This window comes from Tachysurus fulvidraco, chromosome 1 (assembly GCF_022655615.1).
Source record: "Tachysurus fulvidraco isolate hzauxx_2018 chromosome 1, HZAU_PFXX_2.0, whole genome shotgun sequence".
In the NCBI taxonomy this organism is placed as follows: Eukaryota; Metazoa; Chordata; class Actinopteri; order Siluriformes; family Bagridae; genus Tachysurus; species Tachysurus fulvidraco.
Window position 1 is genome coordinate 41,673,304 of NC_062518.1, and position 16,190 is coordinate 41,689,493.

Below are 16,190 nucleotides of genomic sequence, written 5' to 3' on the forward strand. Positions count from 1 at the left end.
GCAATTATGGCCGCAGGAAGGCAATTACTCATACAATGTTACTGTGCTGAGAGAAAAAGAAGGCACGAGAGGAAGAAAAGAAAGGAGAGAAGGAGAGAACAAGTGGTCGCTGAGGAGATCAGGCAGGGCAGCTTGGAGAAACAGGTGGGGAGAGAGAAAACATGGAGAGGAGAGAGTGAGAGAACGTGAAAAACATTAGAAGCACAAGTCGGTAGAAGAATGAGGGGAAAAAGGCAAAGGGAATGCTGGCACAGAAAGAGAGTGAGAGAGAGTGAAAGAGCAAAAGAGCGAAAGAGCAAGAAACAAAGAGCCAAGGAGTACAAGTGGGAGGGCGAGGGCAGGGGATTGAGGGGGAGGGGAATAGAGATAAAAGGTAAGGAGCAAGAGCGAGAAGCAAGCAGGGAGGAGAGAGAGAGAGAGAGAGAGAGAGAGAGAGAGAGAGAGAGAGAGAGAGAGAGAGAGAGAGAGAGAGATCAGGGATGAAAATGTAGGAAAAAACCCAAGAGCCAAGCAGACAAAGGCAGAGACACTACTAATAAGTGGCTAAAGAATGAGTCAGATTCCAGCAGAGATTCTCAGGAAACAGACAGACAGATAAAAAGCAGCCAGACAGCCAGAGAGACAGACAGACTAACTGAATGCCGGCCAGCCAGATGGCTAGACAGACAGACAGACAGACAGACAGAAAGGCAGTCAGACAGACAGGCAGTCAGACAGACAGGCAGTCAGACAGACAGACAGTCAGGCAGTCAGTCAGACAGACAGAAAGGCAGTCTGACAGACAGAAGGGCAGACAGACAGACAGAGACAGACAGAAAGGTGGGCAGACAGACAGAAGGGCAGACAGACAGACAGAAGGGCAGACAGACAGGCAGTCAGACAGACAGAAGGGCAGTCAGACAGACAGAAGGGCAGACAGACAGACAGGCAGTCAGACAGACAGAAGGGCAGGCAGTCAGACAGACAGAAGGGCAGACCGACAGACAGAAGGGCAGACAGACAGACAGTCAGACAGACAGATGGCCAAAGAGACAGGCAGACTGACAGTCAGGTGGCCAGCCAGCCAGCCAGACAAACAGACAGACAGACAGAGAGACAGACAGAGAGACAGACACTACAGCTGCATGCAGTGAGCCTGGATTACATTGTGCACATACCTTCATATAGGCCCTGCACGTCTTTTCTCGCTTTTGACGCTTTGAAGAAACACACACACACAGTTAGAAGACGTTAGAAGCTACAAAACCAGGTCCTGTGCCATCAAAGGAACATCAAGGCACCACATTCCTGCACACAATCAAGCGTTTCGTCTCGACGATGCAATCAGACGTCGCGCGGGAGAAGCGTCACACTGCGAGAGCACCATGCTACCCCACGTCACCCTCCTCTTTCAATTAAAAGTGTCTTTTGAATACCTAACTAGCTTACATAACCAAAACACCAGGACTGCTGAGTTGAGTTGTGGAGAAAGGTGGGGAGTGAGGAGCAAGGAGTGAAGAGGAGGGGAATGGGGGAAAAAAAATGGAGACGCAAGTACTGGACCGTGCTAGAAAATCCATTAAACCCAATGCATTCAAGCTGGAGGAGGTCATTTGTATTTGATGGTCAGGATAATTGTGCTATCTAGCGATATGAAGGTTTCAGTGCCGCCAATAGTCTTTTCATCAAAACAAAGTCCCCCCCACACACACACCCAATCCCCCACCCCCACCCCGTCGCTCCTTGCGGTAATGCACAGCGTTAAGAGGAAGATACGGAAGACAGGGAACGCTTTGGCATGAAAACAGGATTTCTTCACCGTGCAGAATTATACCGAGTTCATTTCTTTAACTCCGGCAGCGCTTACAGCAGCGAGTGCGACAGCCTCGAGGAGGAGTAAGTCCACCACCTCGCCATCATACAATTCTTTGTGTGGGAGATGAACGGCCTCATGGGGGCCTTCGGTCGAGCCTCTTCTGCAGAAATTCCTCCTTCAGCAAATACTTGGCTGCATATTACCTTCCTAAAGGGCCCTGGCTTCTACCTGGCTCTTTATTTTCTTTTCTTTTTTTTTTTTTTAAACGGTTTCTAAACACTAGCGGCGGCTTTTACATCTATAGTGCCAGGTGAGTCAGATGCGCTAACCCCATAATTACAGGGGAGCTGAACTGGAACATATTCAGGAGGGGGAAAAGAAAAAAAAAAACCCTGGGGCTGGATTACTGACAGGCAGACAGGAGGGAGTGTCCTTCTCTTCTCTACCACCTAGACAAGATAAGCTCTTTCAAAACGAGAAAAGAAAAAGGCGATTGTCAGAAATAAAAGCAAATATGCTCAGGCGAATGGTTGTTCAGGAATTCCACCGGGTCTGCTAAACGTTTCAGGAATTCCACAGTGGCAGGAAAATGAGCTCTGGGAACGGCAGAGGCAATTGAGATCAGGAAATCCACAAATTTATGATCGTACCGAGCTCCAAAAGGTTTTTGTAGGAACTGAAGGGGATTGGTAATGCAAAATAAGCAGTTGATCTGCACCCAAACATCAACTGAGAACATAAATGTGCAATTGGAGGTCTAGTTCTCGGTAATAGCACTGAAAATTACCTCAAAAACAATGCTGCACAGCACTTTTATTCATAATCACGAACTGGATATTATACAAAATGTCACACTGTAGAAAGAAAACATTAACCTGCTGTACCTTGTTGAAGCTGCGTCCGGCCGAATCCTTCTCGCTGGGCCTGAACTCTTGAAGCTGTGCGTCCAGGATGTCCACCAGCTGCTCCATAAGCCTGACGCTGGAGCTGACGTCGCCGGCAAACACAGGGCCGTGCGTGTGACGAGCCAGCTCATTGGCCAGGTTTGCCGCGTTCTCGCCGCTCCGGATCTGCCCCAATTTAGAGCCAAAATGTGTGATTACAAGGGACACAAATTACACCGCAGATTTAATGCAGGCAACTGGCAGAGAAAGCAAGAGAACCATGTTGATAAACTTTGCAGCCCAAATTTGGGTTGTGAGTAAATCTTTTCGGGGGAAATAAACTGAAGAGGTAATTGTTAGTTGTTGAAGGGAAATGAATGTGGCGTGACTGGCTCGGAGCTGCTATTCACAACACATTAATCAGAGGGTGTTGCTAAAATGCTGTCCACACATAAACGCAAAATAACATGGTTCACATATATATCGATGTGGAGGTGGATAAAATCATGCTAGAGCTCACAAAGTGGCTCGGACAGTAAAGCGCGACTTGTACAGAATCCGTCAGCTTGCAAAGACGAAGAACGAATTTGGTCCGAAACGTCCCGTTTGTCATAACTATGAAATACCAACACAACGTATTACTCAGTAAGCACTTCTTATCCGAATACAATTTAAAAAAGAAATAAAGCCGGCTTTTAATTGGTTAAGAGACGTATATGAGAATCGATATGAAAATGACTTTTGTGGACGTTTGGAATACGCATTAAAAATGATAATGAACATAAATATGTATGACTTTCATTTCATTATTATTTTCATGTGTTCATTTTTCACTTGTGTTTTAAGTTAAATATTATTTATATAATATCTTAAATTAGGTATATATTTTAATTATAAACAAATTAAATAAACCGAATAAAAAATTGAATCGATATTTATTATTTAATATGTAATATTAAAAGCAAAAAAAATCAATAAAATTTATTTCTAAATTTACATTGAAATATTATTTAATATCATTTGATTTGATTTGATTTGATTGTCTATATTTTGCCTACGAGTAAGACACTGTTGATTTGATTCATTTAATTTCATTATTTAAATTTAATTCATTTCTTTATCTATTTTTTTTTATCAGCCTCGACTAGTACTGCAATCCACAAAAAACAAACAAAAAAAAACGCTACTGTGGTTATCTGTAAGCTCAGGGATAAAGAACTGTGAAGCACATGGTAGAAAGCAGCTGCTCCACATTCATTAGCCTTGCTTTGAAACTTCATTCCTTCACGGTGTTGTTTATTTACGCTTTGATTTGTTGTACACATTTTGTATTTTCAGGTACGAACTTTCATCGTTCACCATTTTTGTACCTTGACTAATTACAAGCATCGATGATGAAAAATAAAGTGTAATCAAAAGCTACGGATGTGTCATTAATTAAATTATTTTTTCTTTTGAAATTTGCTGTCTTTATTTGTCAGAACAAAAGGGAAAGAGCCTGCGAATTAGCCAATGATATAATATTTATTATAGGCTAAAATAATATAAAATTGTATTTTATGAACCGCGGGTACTGACCTTTTGTGCCACCTGTGTGACCCAGTGAGACGTACAATTGCTGAGGTCTGGTCCCTTTGGGTTCCACGTACCGCTAACCGCTGTACAAAGGTATGAGGCGATACCTGTGTGCGGAGAACCGGGAAAAGAAGGTGACATGAAGCACAGAGAGAAGTGACAATGAGAGAAAGTGAAATCTTCAAACCAGAGGCAAAAGTTTAGGAGAACTGATTGAGAACCCCAGTTCCTGTCGGTGACGAGACAAGATGTACAGAGAGTTAAAGAGAACCAGATGACAACCAGACATAGAGGGTGGAAGGGCTGTTGAAAGTAACAGAAAGAGAGAAGCTGGAGAGCAAAAAAAGTAAAAGGAAAGGTTAACCAGAAGGAGAAACATATGTAGAGAGAACTAGAGATAAGACCAGAACAAGAAGCTGAAAGGGGGTTGAATTTGTGGAGTACCAGAGGGAGAAAGTGATTGGAGACCAAGAAGCTAAAGAGAACCAGAAGGTAGAGAACATGAAGAGAACCATAGAAAAGAAACAGACAGGGCTTATAGAGAGAACCAGGACCACAAAACCAGAGAAATAAAGGAATAACAAAAGCAGAGGTGTAATGTAAAGACAACCAGAGGAGGAAACAAATAAAGAACTTAAGGAGAACCTGAGTGTCAATGATCGACAATTAATCAGAGAAGCAGTAAGAGAATTTATAAACCAAATGGAAAGGATGGGCAAAAAGAAAGAGGGAAAATCTTTTGGAAATGCCTCATAATATCTGCTTCAAAACAGAGAGAAACTTTGGAGAGAAGCACAGAAGGAGGTTGGAAAAATGGAACAAAATAGACAGAATCTAGGAACTAATATGGAGAGAACCAGAGAGAGAATATGGAGAGAATCTGTTAGAAAAGGTTCCTGAAAACCAGAGGAGGATGTTTGAAGAAAGTAGAGAGGAAATGTAAAGGGAGTCACAGCTGTAGAAAAGCAGAGGAAGAACATGTCACACCAGAGGGAAAAGATACAGAAGAGAAACAGAAACAAACAGAGATGTTAACAGAACAAGATAATAACAGCTGGAGAAAGCTGAGGAACATGAGAGAACCAGATAAATGTAGGGAGTTTCGGGGAGAACGTTGAGGAAACCATACGAGAGAACCATACGAGAGAAATGCTGATAGAATCAAATAGAGATGGAACAAATGACTCAGTGGGAAAGTTGTAAAGGTTTTGGTCTACTGATCAGAAGGTTGCTAGTTTAGATCCCAGATAAACAACATAAACACCATGTGAAAATGGGAATGGAAAGAAAGCCTGATGAAGAACCACACTGGAGAATGGAGGAAAGCAGAATAAGAGAAAGTAGATGCAAATTAACCAGAATAATAGTGCAGTCTGTCTCTCCTCATTAATGCCTCAAGGCCATGCTTTTCTCCTAAAACCATTTCCAAATGGCTCAGGGAAACAAATCAAGCTGTGTAGATACTCGTCTAATCCACAAACAAGCTGTCACAACACACTAATCACATGACTCCGTACACAAATAAACAGCAAATAACAAGTGCTAAATTAACTCCTGGAGTCACATGAACTCTGAAGCTCATTTCAACCTGGGCGGTCAATTCTGGCCTGGAGGGAAATGTGGATGTGTAGGGGGATTTTTTTTTTCCCCATACACAATTCACACACTCACACTCACCCCCCCCCCCCCCCACACACACACACCCCACACAATTCCATTCAAACACAACCCTCTTCATGTCTGACCTCGATCTAAATCAGTAATCTGACACTGCATACACACATCCACATAAACACACACCTCTGGTTCCTTTGGGACATGGCCGCTCCACGGTGACGCCCCTGTGTGTACGAGGCCAGACTATGTCTCTGATGTCAGTGCTCTCACAGAACCGTCTGATAGGAGCCAGAGGACCAGCATTTGTAGGATCTACAGCACCAGAGTTGTCCACTGCAGGCTCCTGAGCTCCACGGCTCAGTTTGGGGTCAACCGCGACTGTGGAGTTGGTCACAAATCGATGTGTGGAGCTGCTGCTGGTGCTCGCCATTGTCGTGGTTCTTCTGGGGAACGCCGTCGACGTGAGCCCGTCGGCGAGCGTCGACACTGTTAGAAGATTAAGCAACGTTAGCATTTGTTGGAACGCTAGCAACACTAACATGACATATATCTGTTCAACTCAAATCTTTTAAAATTTGATTGCTAGTAGGAAACATAAAGTTGCTGGATGGGTTGAGATTCGTGTTCAGTAGAAAAGAGTAAAACATACCAAGAACTGTATTGTTAGTCAGAATCTAGATGTTGAGTGATATACTGAGAAAACATACATCACAAATACACTTTTCCCACAGTTCCTTTATTATGAGCCTTATATCTAGCTGGCTGAACCTTCAAAATGTTTTTGTGCAGCTATTTACTCACTTTAGGCTAAACGTTAACGAAGAACATAAAATATTAGCTTTACTTACACGGAAAAAGAACAAAATTTGTTAAGCTAGCCATCAACCTAACACAGCGTTGATGTTACCTCTTTAACAGCTATTTCCTCACTTTAGGTTATAGCTTAACTTAGATCATTAAATACTATCTTTACTCAAACAATATAACAGCAACATTAGCAAAGCTAACCGTCAAGATTAACAGAAAAATTTAATATTTCATTTGATGTTATCTTGCTACCAGTGATTTTCTTCATTTAGGTTATGGCTTAGCTTAACACATAAAATCTATGTTTTACTCACTCAATATTACAGCAAAATTAGCAAATCCAGCCATTTGCCTAAACACAGCAACACTTTAACACTAACTAGCTTACACGCTAGTTCAGTTGTGTTACCTCTTTAGCAGGAGGCTTTTAACATGTTTGCTACAAAATTTCTTCATATTCGACTAATGATTATAAGGAGTCTTTAAACTAGTATCCATGTTTACAAGCCTTAAGCATCCTTAACTAGTTTGTGTAAAGCCAGCTAGCAACATTTAGTTACAAAATATTGTTAAATGTAGCATCTGGGTTTGCTGACAAGCTAGCTAATCTTAGAGAACAATTTTTTTAGGATGTTGCAAATTGTTAATTTCCAGTTACGAATTAAAAATAATCGAAATCTTTCTCAGAAAACATAGAAGAAGAAGAAAAAAAAACAGAGCCCTCATTACACGTTTATTAACATAATTTATTTTAACATTATTTCTAATAAAACCCATTAGCTCATTATTTCAGTTTCATTCAGAGTTGTTTATCCCTGAATTTTCTTTTTTTCAGAGTTACTGATGTTTTAATTAAAACCCATTCTGTTTAAGTGAACAATCAAATCGGCTAATAACCCTGCAGATGGTGGGTTGTTATTTTAACTACTGTAAGAAATTAAAAACACAAAATAAAATAAATTGAGAACCACAGACAATTAAAAATAAATAAATAAATAAATAAATAAATAAATAAATAAATAAATAAATAAATAAAAATATCCACTGGTCAGACTGAAAGATCTCTCGAGTGCTATAGTACAGTATGTTTTGTACACTCTGAGGATGGTGTGTGATAACGGCTGGTGTTACATACACTGTTCGCACCGCTTCCTTGTCAGATACAGTGATAATTCAAAAATAAAAGGTCTGCCACCTACCCTGAATGCTCCTTCTTTTTTTTTTTTTTGACTCCACTACAAAACTGATAGCAAAGCAAATGTCTAAGCGTTCCCATCTTTCATTTTCTGCACTTCAGAGTAAATGCCGACTCGTCGCTTCGCTTGAGTATCATCCTCACAGGAGCTGTTTGTTACTCTGGCCAGATTAAATGTCAATGGTGAGAAACAAATCTGAGCCTGACTGCATTTCACTTTTCTCTCACATTAGCTATATTACCATTCCTCTTTTTTTCCTCATTCTCTCTCTCTCTCTCTTTCTCTCTCTCTCTCTCTTATCCTCAATACTCAAGCCTAATTCTTTAATAAAGTGAGTCAAGAGCAAGTCTTCTGGGAAATGAAATATCTGCAGTTTTCTATTTCAAAAATCACACATAAACACACTTTCATGAAACATGTCTGTCTTCCAAGCAAGCATTGAAATGGCTTGACAGAACAATATGGCGTATTTAAGCCATGTTGGAGCTCCTTGATGTATGTTTTAGTGAGTGAGAGAACACTTCTATCAGATCGCTAACCCACTTTCGCTACGATAACGCCAGCAAAAGTGTAAATGTGTTTGTGGGTTGGCCGAACGCAGACGAGGCCAATTGGATGAGAAAAGAGAGCTCGCTGTGCACTGCGCCAACAGGGGAAAAAGGAGGGAAATAAGGGGGGTGGGAGGCGATTGTGGCAGGGGAGAGGAAATATCACATATCTGGCAACCCATCATCAGACACGGATCTCCATTTCCTGTGAGCAAACGCACGCATGCCGGGCTGAGATCCAAGCCACCAATCTGGAACATCTTTTCTTTTGTTTCTTCATTCCGGTAAAATATGCAGTTCATTATTTCCCCTAGTCACCCCCTCACTACACAGAGAAAAACCTGAGCAACCCAAGACGGACAAATAAGCTAGAATGCAATGATCCAAACCCTCTGGGTCATGACACACTACTGATTATTCACTGACTTATTCCTGCCGTGGAATAAAATAAGACAGCTGTGAGTGCAAGCTGACATTTGTTACCTCACTTACACACTCCATTCGTTCGCTCGATTTCCCCCCTCTCTGTGCTATATCTCATTTAATAACAGACACATACTACATCCATTTTTCATTCTTAAAAATGAAGGACCTGACATGTTACGCGCCTTTGTTTTGAAGGAACAGAATAGAATTCAAAAATTCAATTCTCCAAAAGCTGCCTCAGGAAAATGAATCCAAGTTCTCACTTTTGTTCAGTTTTCGATACTGATAGAGATAGAAAACATGATCGCTTCTTCAATTCCATAAACTTTCTTCTTTTTAACTCCATTTTTCAAAGATTACTCAACTCAGAAATGAATCTTAAAGTGATCCACTGTCTTGACTGCTTGAAAAGAACTGAAGCTAATCTTCGCGTTTGCTCACGTTTTAAGGCAGCGGATGAAATTTCGATACCTGCTGCAAACACAAAGGCATGAAAGTTCACACATCAGCGCTTTATTCATAAAAGTCATAATGCTCTATCACCATATTCATAAAAGTCATAATGCTCTATCATCATATACACATTTATTATAGACCTTTTTCTCCCATGTCCACCATTGAAAGTCTCCGTCATGTCCCATTCCACAGAGGAGCTCAGATTAATATGAAGCTCAGGGCAAAAGAATTAGAAATAGACACTCAGGGTTTAAAGAAATTGTCATGTTCGGTAAGTATTTGTGTTTTTATCTAGTCTACTAAGGGCTAGAAAAGTTCGATCCAAAAACGGTTTATTTTTTTCCACACAAATGTTTCTATCAGAGTAAATGATGATACCCAAAATGTCTAAAATGTGAAGGAACCACTAAAACTCTGGGTAAGATTATCAACAGAGGGAAAAACACACGTCCTGACTCATTTTAGATCAGATTCACAGTCAGAAAATCGTTCATTTATTTATACTAATTGAAAAATATCCCATTAGTCAAGTTCCGTTGGAAAGCCAGTGTACTGGATTAAAGGGTTAAAGGATTAAAGGACATTATGCAAATCTGGAGAGTGTTTTTATTTTCTCTCTTACTACAGCAACAGCTAATAGAGGAGTCATAAAACTCTCCATTTGGTTTCCGCTTCATGAAGATTTCGGATATTTAGAGAGAAAGTGGTGTTTGAGGACAACAAGCTCATAATCAATACACAATTATCAGACTGTATCTGACTGTAGAAAGGACATTATTCACAATAACACCCTTCAGTGTCACCCAAATGAGGATGAGGTTTCTTCCTCTTCCATCTAAGGGAGTTTTTCCTCACCTCAGTCACCTCAGGCTTGTTCATTGTGGGAAAATGCAAACACATTCCAATATAAGCGTAATATGTACTTGAACGTTTTGTATATTTCTTATGTTCGGTATAGTTGCTTTGAGACAATGCTCATGGCTAAAACGTTATACAAATAAAACTGAATTAAATTGAATTTGATTTGAATCATAAAATGGTGTTGCCTCTTGCTTGCTCATTATGAATACATATACATTGAAATGACTTATATTTAAATTCTCAATGTTTCTATCCCTGTAAAGCTGTTTTGTTACAAAATCCATTGTTAAAAGTGATATAGAAATAAAACTGAATTGATTTTTCTTTTTTTAATCTGGTTATATCTACTCGTTCTCTGAGCACCTATAAATAAAAAACTAATACCCCAGCCATCAAATGTGTTCTTCTCAAACAGGAGGCTAGGCTACTGATTTGCCCACCTTTAATATTCCATCAGGGCAAAGGTCATATCCAAACATCGAACACGAGCCATAAAAAGCATAAAAATTGGATTGCATGCGTTCATGTGCTTTCGGCAGCAAAAAAAAAAAACGTCTCCAGCTCAGATAAATCAACAGACAACGATTCTCTTGCTGAGGAGTCCATGCGAGTGTTTAAAGATAATAAAGAACTATCCTACTATCTTTCCTTCCTTTCATTTTCTGAAATCTAGAAACTCCCATCCAATCTTCCAGGATTAAACCCAAGGCCGTTTCTAGTTTTACGACGACACCTGACGGATCGTCGGCTTGTAAACTAGAGCAGAAGGGCAAAAGACTTCGCCTCGTCGATACCGGTGAAAACAAGCCAAGATGTAGCTAAACGCCTGTCGATCACCTGTTTGACCCTGTCAGCCTATCACACACCACAACGCCACTCGAAAACAAAGCCACCTCTGGCACCTGAGGTGTTTTTTTCTCCAAACACATTCAGGTAAATGGTATCCTGAAGAAAAAAGCAAAGAAAAGGAGTAAAAAGAAGAGAAAAGGTGCATGAGGGGTAAACAACAACCTAGCCCGCCTTGCTGTTTCTCCTGACATCTACCGTCTGGCAGCTATACAATTTTCTTTTGATTATGCCGACCAATTTCACAGGCGGGCAGAAGAAACTAACGCTTGGGGGTCGTCCAACAGCGCTCGCCGGGAAACGAGCCTCAATTAACTGTCATTTCGAGAGTCAGTGAAGCCACTCGCTGTGCAAGAATCAGAAATCAAGGACATGTGGTCCGTCAGAGGCGACGGCTGTTAGCAATACCTTGTGAAGGAAATAGATTCATCGGTGCTTAACAACAAAACAAAAACAAAACATGAAGCTGTTTGTAGCTCCTAACGATTTCGCTTAGTTAGTTTCTTAGCTCGAAGCGCACAGCAGAACTTTACAAGCAGAAATTTAAGCGGCGCAAAACTTCACCTAAGTTCCGTCTAGCTCCAGGTTCCAGATGGCTGCCTGCAGAAGGAACGTACAAAAGCTATTAAACGAGTGTAGAAACACACCAGCCATGAGACAACACCATAATAATGGAAGGATCAGCACATGTTTGTTTAGTCTGGTTGAACCAAATGATGCCGCAGTTCCTTAAGCAGCTCGCAGGCTTCGGCGTGAAAGTGGATTTTTCACTCGAGGGAACACGAGTAGTTTGAGTAGTACACATGACCAAATGGAGCAAAAACACATGAAAACGCTCGCATCTTGGAAAGAGATTTTGGATTTTGAAATAATTATACATTTTTACACAAAAAAATGATCCGGATGTAAATGAATTCACTTCAATACAATTTATCTGTATAGCATTTTGAACAATTCCCATACTGTAGTCTCAAAGCAGCTTTAACAGAATTATAGAAACATAGTAAAAAGATTCAAATTAAATTAGTATTTATCTCTTAACATTTATCCCTAATGATCAAGACGAACGTGACGATGATGAGAAAAAACTTCCTGAGATGATATGAGGAAGAAACCTTGAGAGGAACCAGAATGAGAAAGGAACCTCATCCTAAATTGGGAGTAATGGACAGGAAATAATGTAAATGTAAATAACGTCCTTTCTACAACAGTTTATAGTCGAGTGGAATTAAACAACCAAGAGCTCCTTAGGAACTAATAGGTCATTTCCGAGTTCATCACAGACTCAACGCTAATTCCATCCTGCTAATGTCTTCAGATGATCGTCCGAGTCCCGAGCACAAAGCTGAATGGTGCAGTATAATCACTAATTAATCAGGAGGTAAGTTGCACATTTTATACTGAAGGACGTTTGTTTCTGTTTTAATACATGTTGATTTCTTACCTTTATGTAATGAAAAAGTTCAAAGCTAGTCAACTTCTTTTTTATTTATTAGTCTCTCCAGGATATCATGGAGTTTTCTCTTTTGGTCTCTTTGGCTTTGACGTCACGTGACAAGTCTCAGACAAAATTAGTGGAAAATCTGCGGCAAAATCTAAAGTTCCGCCAAATCTCTATATTCTATATTATATTATAAATAATAAATAATCAGTAGTTTTTCATTTTCATTTAAAAAAAAACAGACAGACCTAAAAGATTGCCGGAGCTTTTTTCCTTTTTTTTTTTTTTTTTCATTCAGACGTAGATTTTCAATCACGCTACACACGTGTTCTAACATCCAGAATTATGAAGCAATGTTTGTTCTGGTTCTTCAGCCTGTGTGGACGAGCATTGAGCAACAAAACACTACAATGTGTTGAAGCTAAATTTAAACTTTTAATAGGATTACGGTTGCAAGTTGAGACTTCCAACTTTTATTAGGTTTCAGGTTCCAGGATTAGATATTATTAAAAAGCACAAGAACTCTTTAGAATTCACGCAATAGAAAAAAAAAAAAAAAAAAAAAGAGATGAAAATCCTCTTCTTAAATCTCAGGACAGGAAAACCGACAGCAAAAGAAAAGTAAAGATTGCGTGCAATTTCCTTATTTGTTTCAATCAAAGAAATTAAACGGTTGTCTTCGCTAAACATACAGCGAGCAAGATGTGTAAATATGTGGCCTGGATCGTGTTTAGTAGCGTGTTGAATAAATGGCCCTCGGCGAGGCAATTTATCAGCTGCTCGTCATCCTGGCAATCGATCATGTGACCCAGCGACCGAAGTCATTTATGACTGCTTCCTCGCATATGCCGAGCGCAAATCAGATCGTGATTGAGACAGATGTGTGTTTTATCTAGTGGTCTGATTTTCGCGAGCTCTCACTGCGAGGATTGTTCCGCCACCTGTCACTCGACAGATTCGTTTCGACCTCTGGCAACACCTGCCACGCAACACACGCATACACACACTCCTTCATCTGTTAGCGACGAAGGCAAAGCGCCACTTTCACCAGGTGCTGATGGCATACAATATAAAGGTGTGATGAGAACCATGCTTCGAGCACTGAATCTCAATATGGACTGTTTTTACTCCCCATCATGCATCTCAGTTCTCTCAGGGCAGAGCAGCATTAGCAAACTTTACATCTTTTGCTACTGTTCGACTGACCCGAATTTCCAGAAGAAATCACGAGTTTACTGAGACGTTCCTGAGTGCTTTAGAAATCAGAGATTTTTTCTTTAGTTTAAGATGCAGCAAAAATATTACAAGGACCCGAATTACAATCTAAGCTAAACACTTGCAAAGTCAAAGGAAACACTCTCTCACTCACTCATTTTCTACCGCTTATCCGAACTTCTCGGGTCACGGGGAGCCTGTGCCTATCTCAGGCGTCATCGGGCATCGGGGCAGGATACACCCTGAATGGAGTGCCAACCCATCACAGGGCACACACACACTCTCATTCACTCACACACTCTCACACTACGGACAATTTTCCAGAGATGCCAATCAACCTACCATGCATGTCTTTGGACCGGGGGAGGAAACCGGAGTACCCGGAGGAAACCCCCGAGGCACGGGGAGAACATGCAAACTCCACACACACAAGGCGGAGGTGGGAATCGAACCCCCAACCCTGGAGTGTGCTAACCACTAAGCCACCATGCCCCCCTGAAAGAAAACAAATAACACTCTCTCACTCATTTTCTACCGCTTTATCCGAACTACCTCAGGTCACGGGGAGCCTGTGCCTATCTCAGGCGTCATCGGGCATCAAGGCGAAACAAATAACATTTAAAAAAAAATTAAAAACACCAATTCGATTGAAGCGTTTCTTTTACGACTGCATGCGTAGGTCTGCGTTTTGATTGCGTGTCATTTTAAACTCTGAGCGACCTGAAAAAAGAGCTCTAAAAGTAATCACTCTCCCTAAGATTTATTTTACCGGAGCAAATTTGTTGTTATGTAAGTGGCAGCCCCACTCCAGACGACCTGATTTTGTTGAATCACCTCTCACCATGATTACTGAACTCTTAAATGCATGCAGATGGGAATTTGTCTCAGTTTTCGATGCTGTTTTTTCCCCCCTCTCATAAAAGATAATTATAGCCTGAAATTCTCTTCTTGCTTCAATTGTCGATTTCCACCTCGATGAATACGGTTTCTGAAGGAATATCCACAAGTACGACACAGTTAGGATACAAAAGAGATATATGGGATTTGTTACGAGTGGCTAAGATGAAAGAAAAAAAACATATCATGATACTAGAAGCTGTTTACAATTAAAAAGTTGATATGAAGGCTGGTGGCAAAAAAAAAAAACCTGTGGAAGCCTGTGTTTTTATTTAATGTCTACAAAAATAAATGATTTAACACTATTTTGACGTCACATTTTAAAAAATTGACTTTTTTTGGGGATTTTTTTTTTTTACAATTGTTCATCGAAATTTAAAGATTTGTGACATTTTAACAAAATCATATCAACATTTTTACTTTTAATTTTATTTGTTGTCATTAAATAAACTGTTATTAATAAATTATATTATAATAACTGAATTATTGATTTTATTCAACTGAATTATTACATGTTCTAAAGAAAAATTAGAAATTATTTCATAAAATTAAAAAATAATATTAAAAAAAATAAGTTATGAAAGAAATAAAAGAAAACACTTTCCACAATGTTCCACTTCCGCCTTTTATAATATCTTTGAAATTTACAATATTTATGAAATTTAGTTTTTGAGCACAATATCATTATCATCTTGTAATAACTTTTTTTTTTCACTAAAACACTAGATAATAAAGATAATAAAGCTTTTATAACTTTTATAACATTTTCTTTATTCATTATAAGTATCTGAGATACTGAGGTCACAGGAATTGGGGGGGGGGGGGTGGAGACAAAATTTCTATTTGCTTAGGAGATTCCTACTTCACCAAAAATAGACTATTTAGCCTGAAGCTGTTTGATCTGATATGGAAATGATGATTTGGTGAAATGGAATCCATCTGTGTGTTTAAGCCAGATTTGTTAAACAGACACTCATCATGGTGTAATCATGTCGTTCTAACAGGTGCTCAGTGATTCTCTACTATGTAAATGTAAACCATTAACAGACTGATACTCTGCTATCACAGGCTCTTAAAAGACACAGGCGGATTGGTGCCAGTGAATGTGTTTGGCAAACCCTGATTTACGGGAGCCAAGCTGCAGCTTATTATCCTCGACACAGACGCTGTGCCTCTGGTCAAACGAAAAAAGCAAGAGAAGACAAACGGCGAGTCAGACAGAGGAGACACAATGCATGTTTTCTTTTTTTTTGCATTGTGTTTCATTTCGTCTCCACATGCCTCTGCTTCTCTGGCGCCATGGCAACAGACCTCACGGCCCTCCCTGGCGAGGTTCTTTCCCCTCTGGATGATGACCTTTAACCCCGCTAATGACTCTGAATACATGAGTGACACACACCAGTGTGCGCTCGGTTAGCATCCATTTAGCAGCGGCACCTTCTTCTTTCGCATTTTATCTCGATTGTTGGAAGCAAAGACGGCGAGATGTTAGGCCGCTCTCCGAATCTCTACGAAGCCTCTCGTGACTGATGAAAGTAATTAATTTTATGGTTTCACTCGTCGGCTCTAAGATCAATACTGGCTCTGAGGCAAATCAATTTTCTCTGCATTAATTTGAAAATTCTC

At 40.1% G+C, this 16,190-nt stretch overlaps 1 protein-coding gene across 12 annotated transcripts in view; it reads right to left on the reverse strand.

The window, feature by feature from the left end:
* Positions 1-16,190, reverse strand: part of LOC113658419 (adhesion G protein-coupled receptor L2-like) — a 133,519-nt gene that overhangs the window by 48,146 nt on the left and 69,183 nt on the right. For 8 of the 12 annotated variants that reach the window (XM_027170830.2, XM_047818792.1, XM_047818780.1 and 5 more), the window contains 4 exons: positions 6,055-6,357; positions 4,258-4,361; positions 2,680-2,865; positions 1,158-1,196 (listed from right to left, as the gene is read on the reverse strand). In XM_027170830.2, coding sequence (XP_027026631.1) covers positions 1,158-1,196; positions 2,680-2,865; positions 4,258-4,361; positions 6,055-6,357 — 632 coding nt within the window. The remainder of the gene's footprint in view (positions 1-1,157; positions 1,197-2,679; positions 2,866-4,257; positions 4,362-6,054; positions 6,358-16,190) is intronic. The other 4 variants (XM_047818798.1, XM_047818786.1, XM_047818796.1 and 1 more) reach the window with 1 other exon arrangement.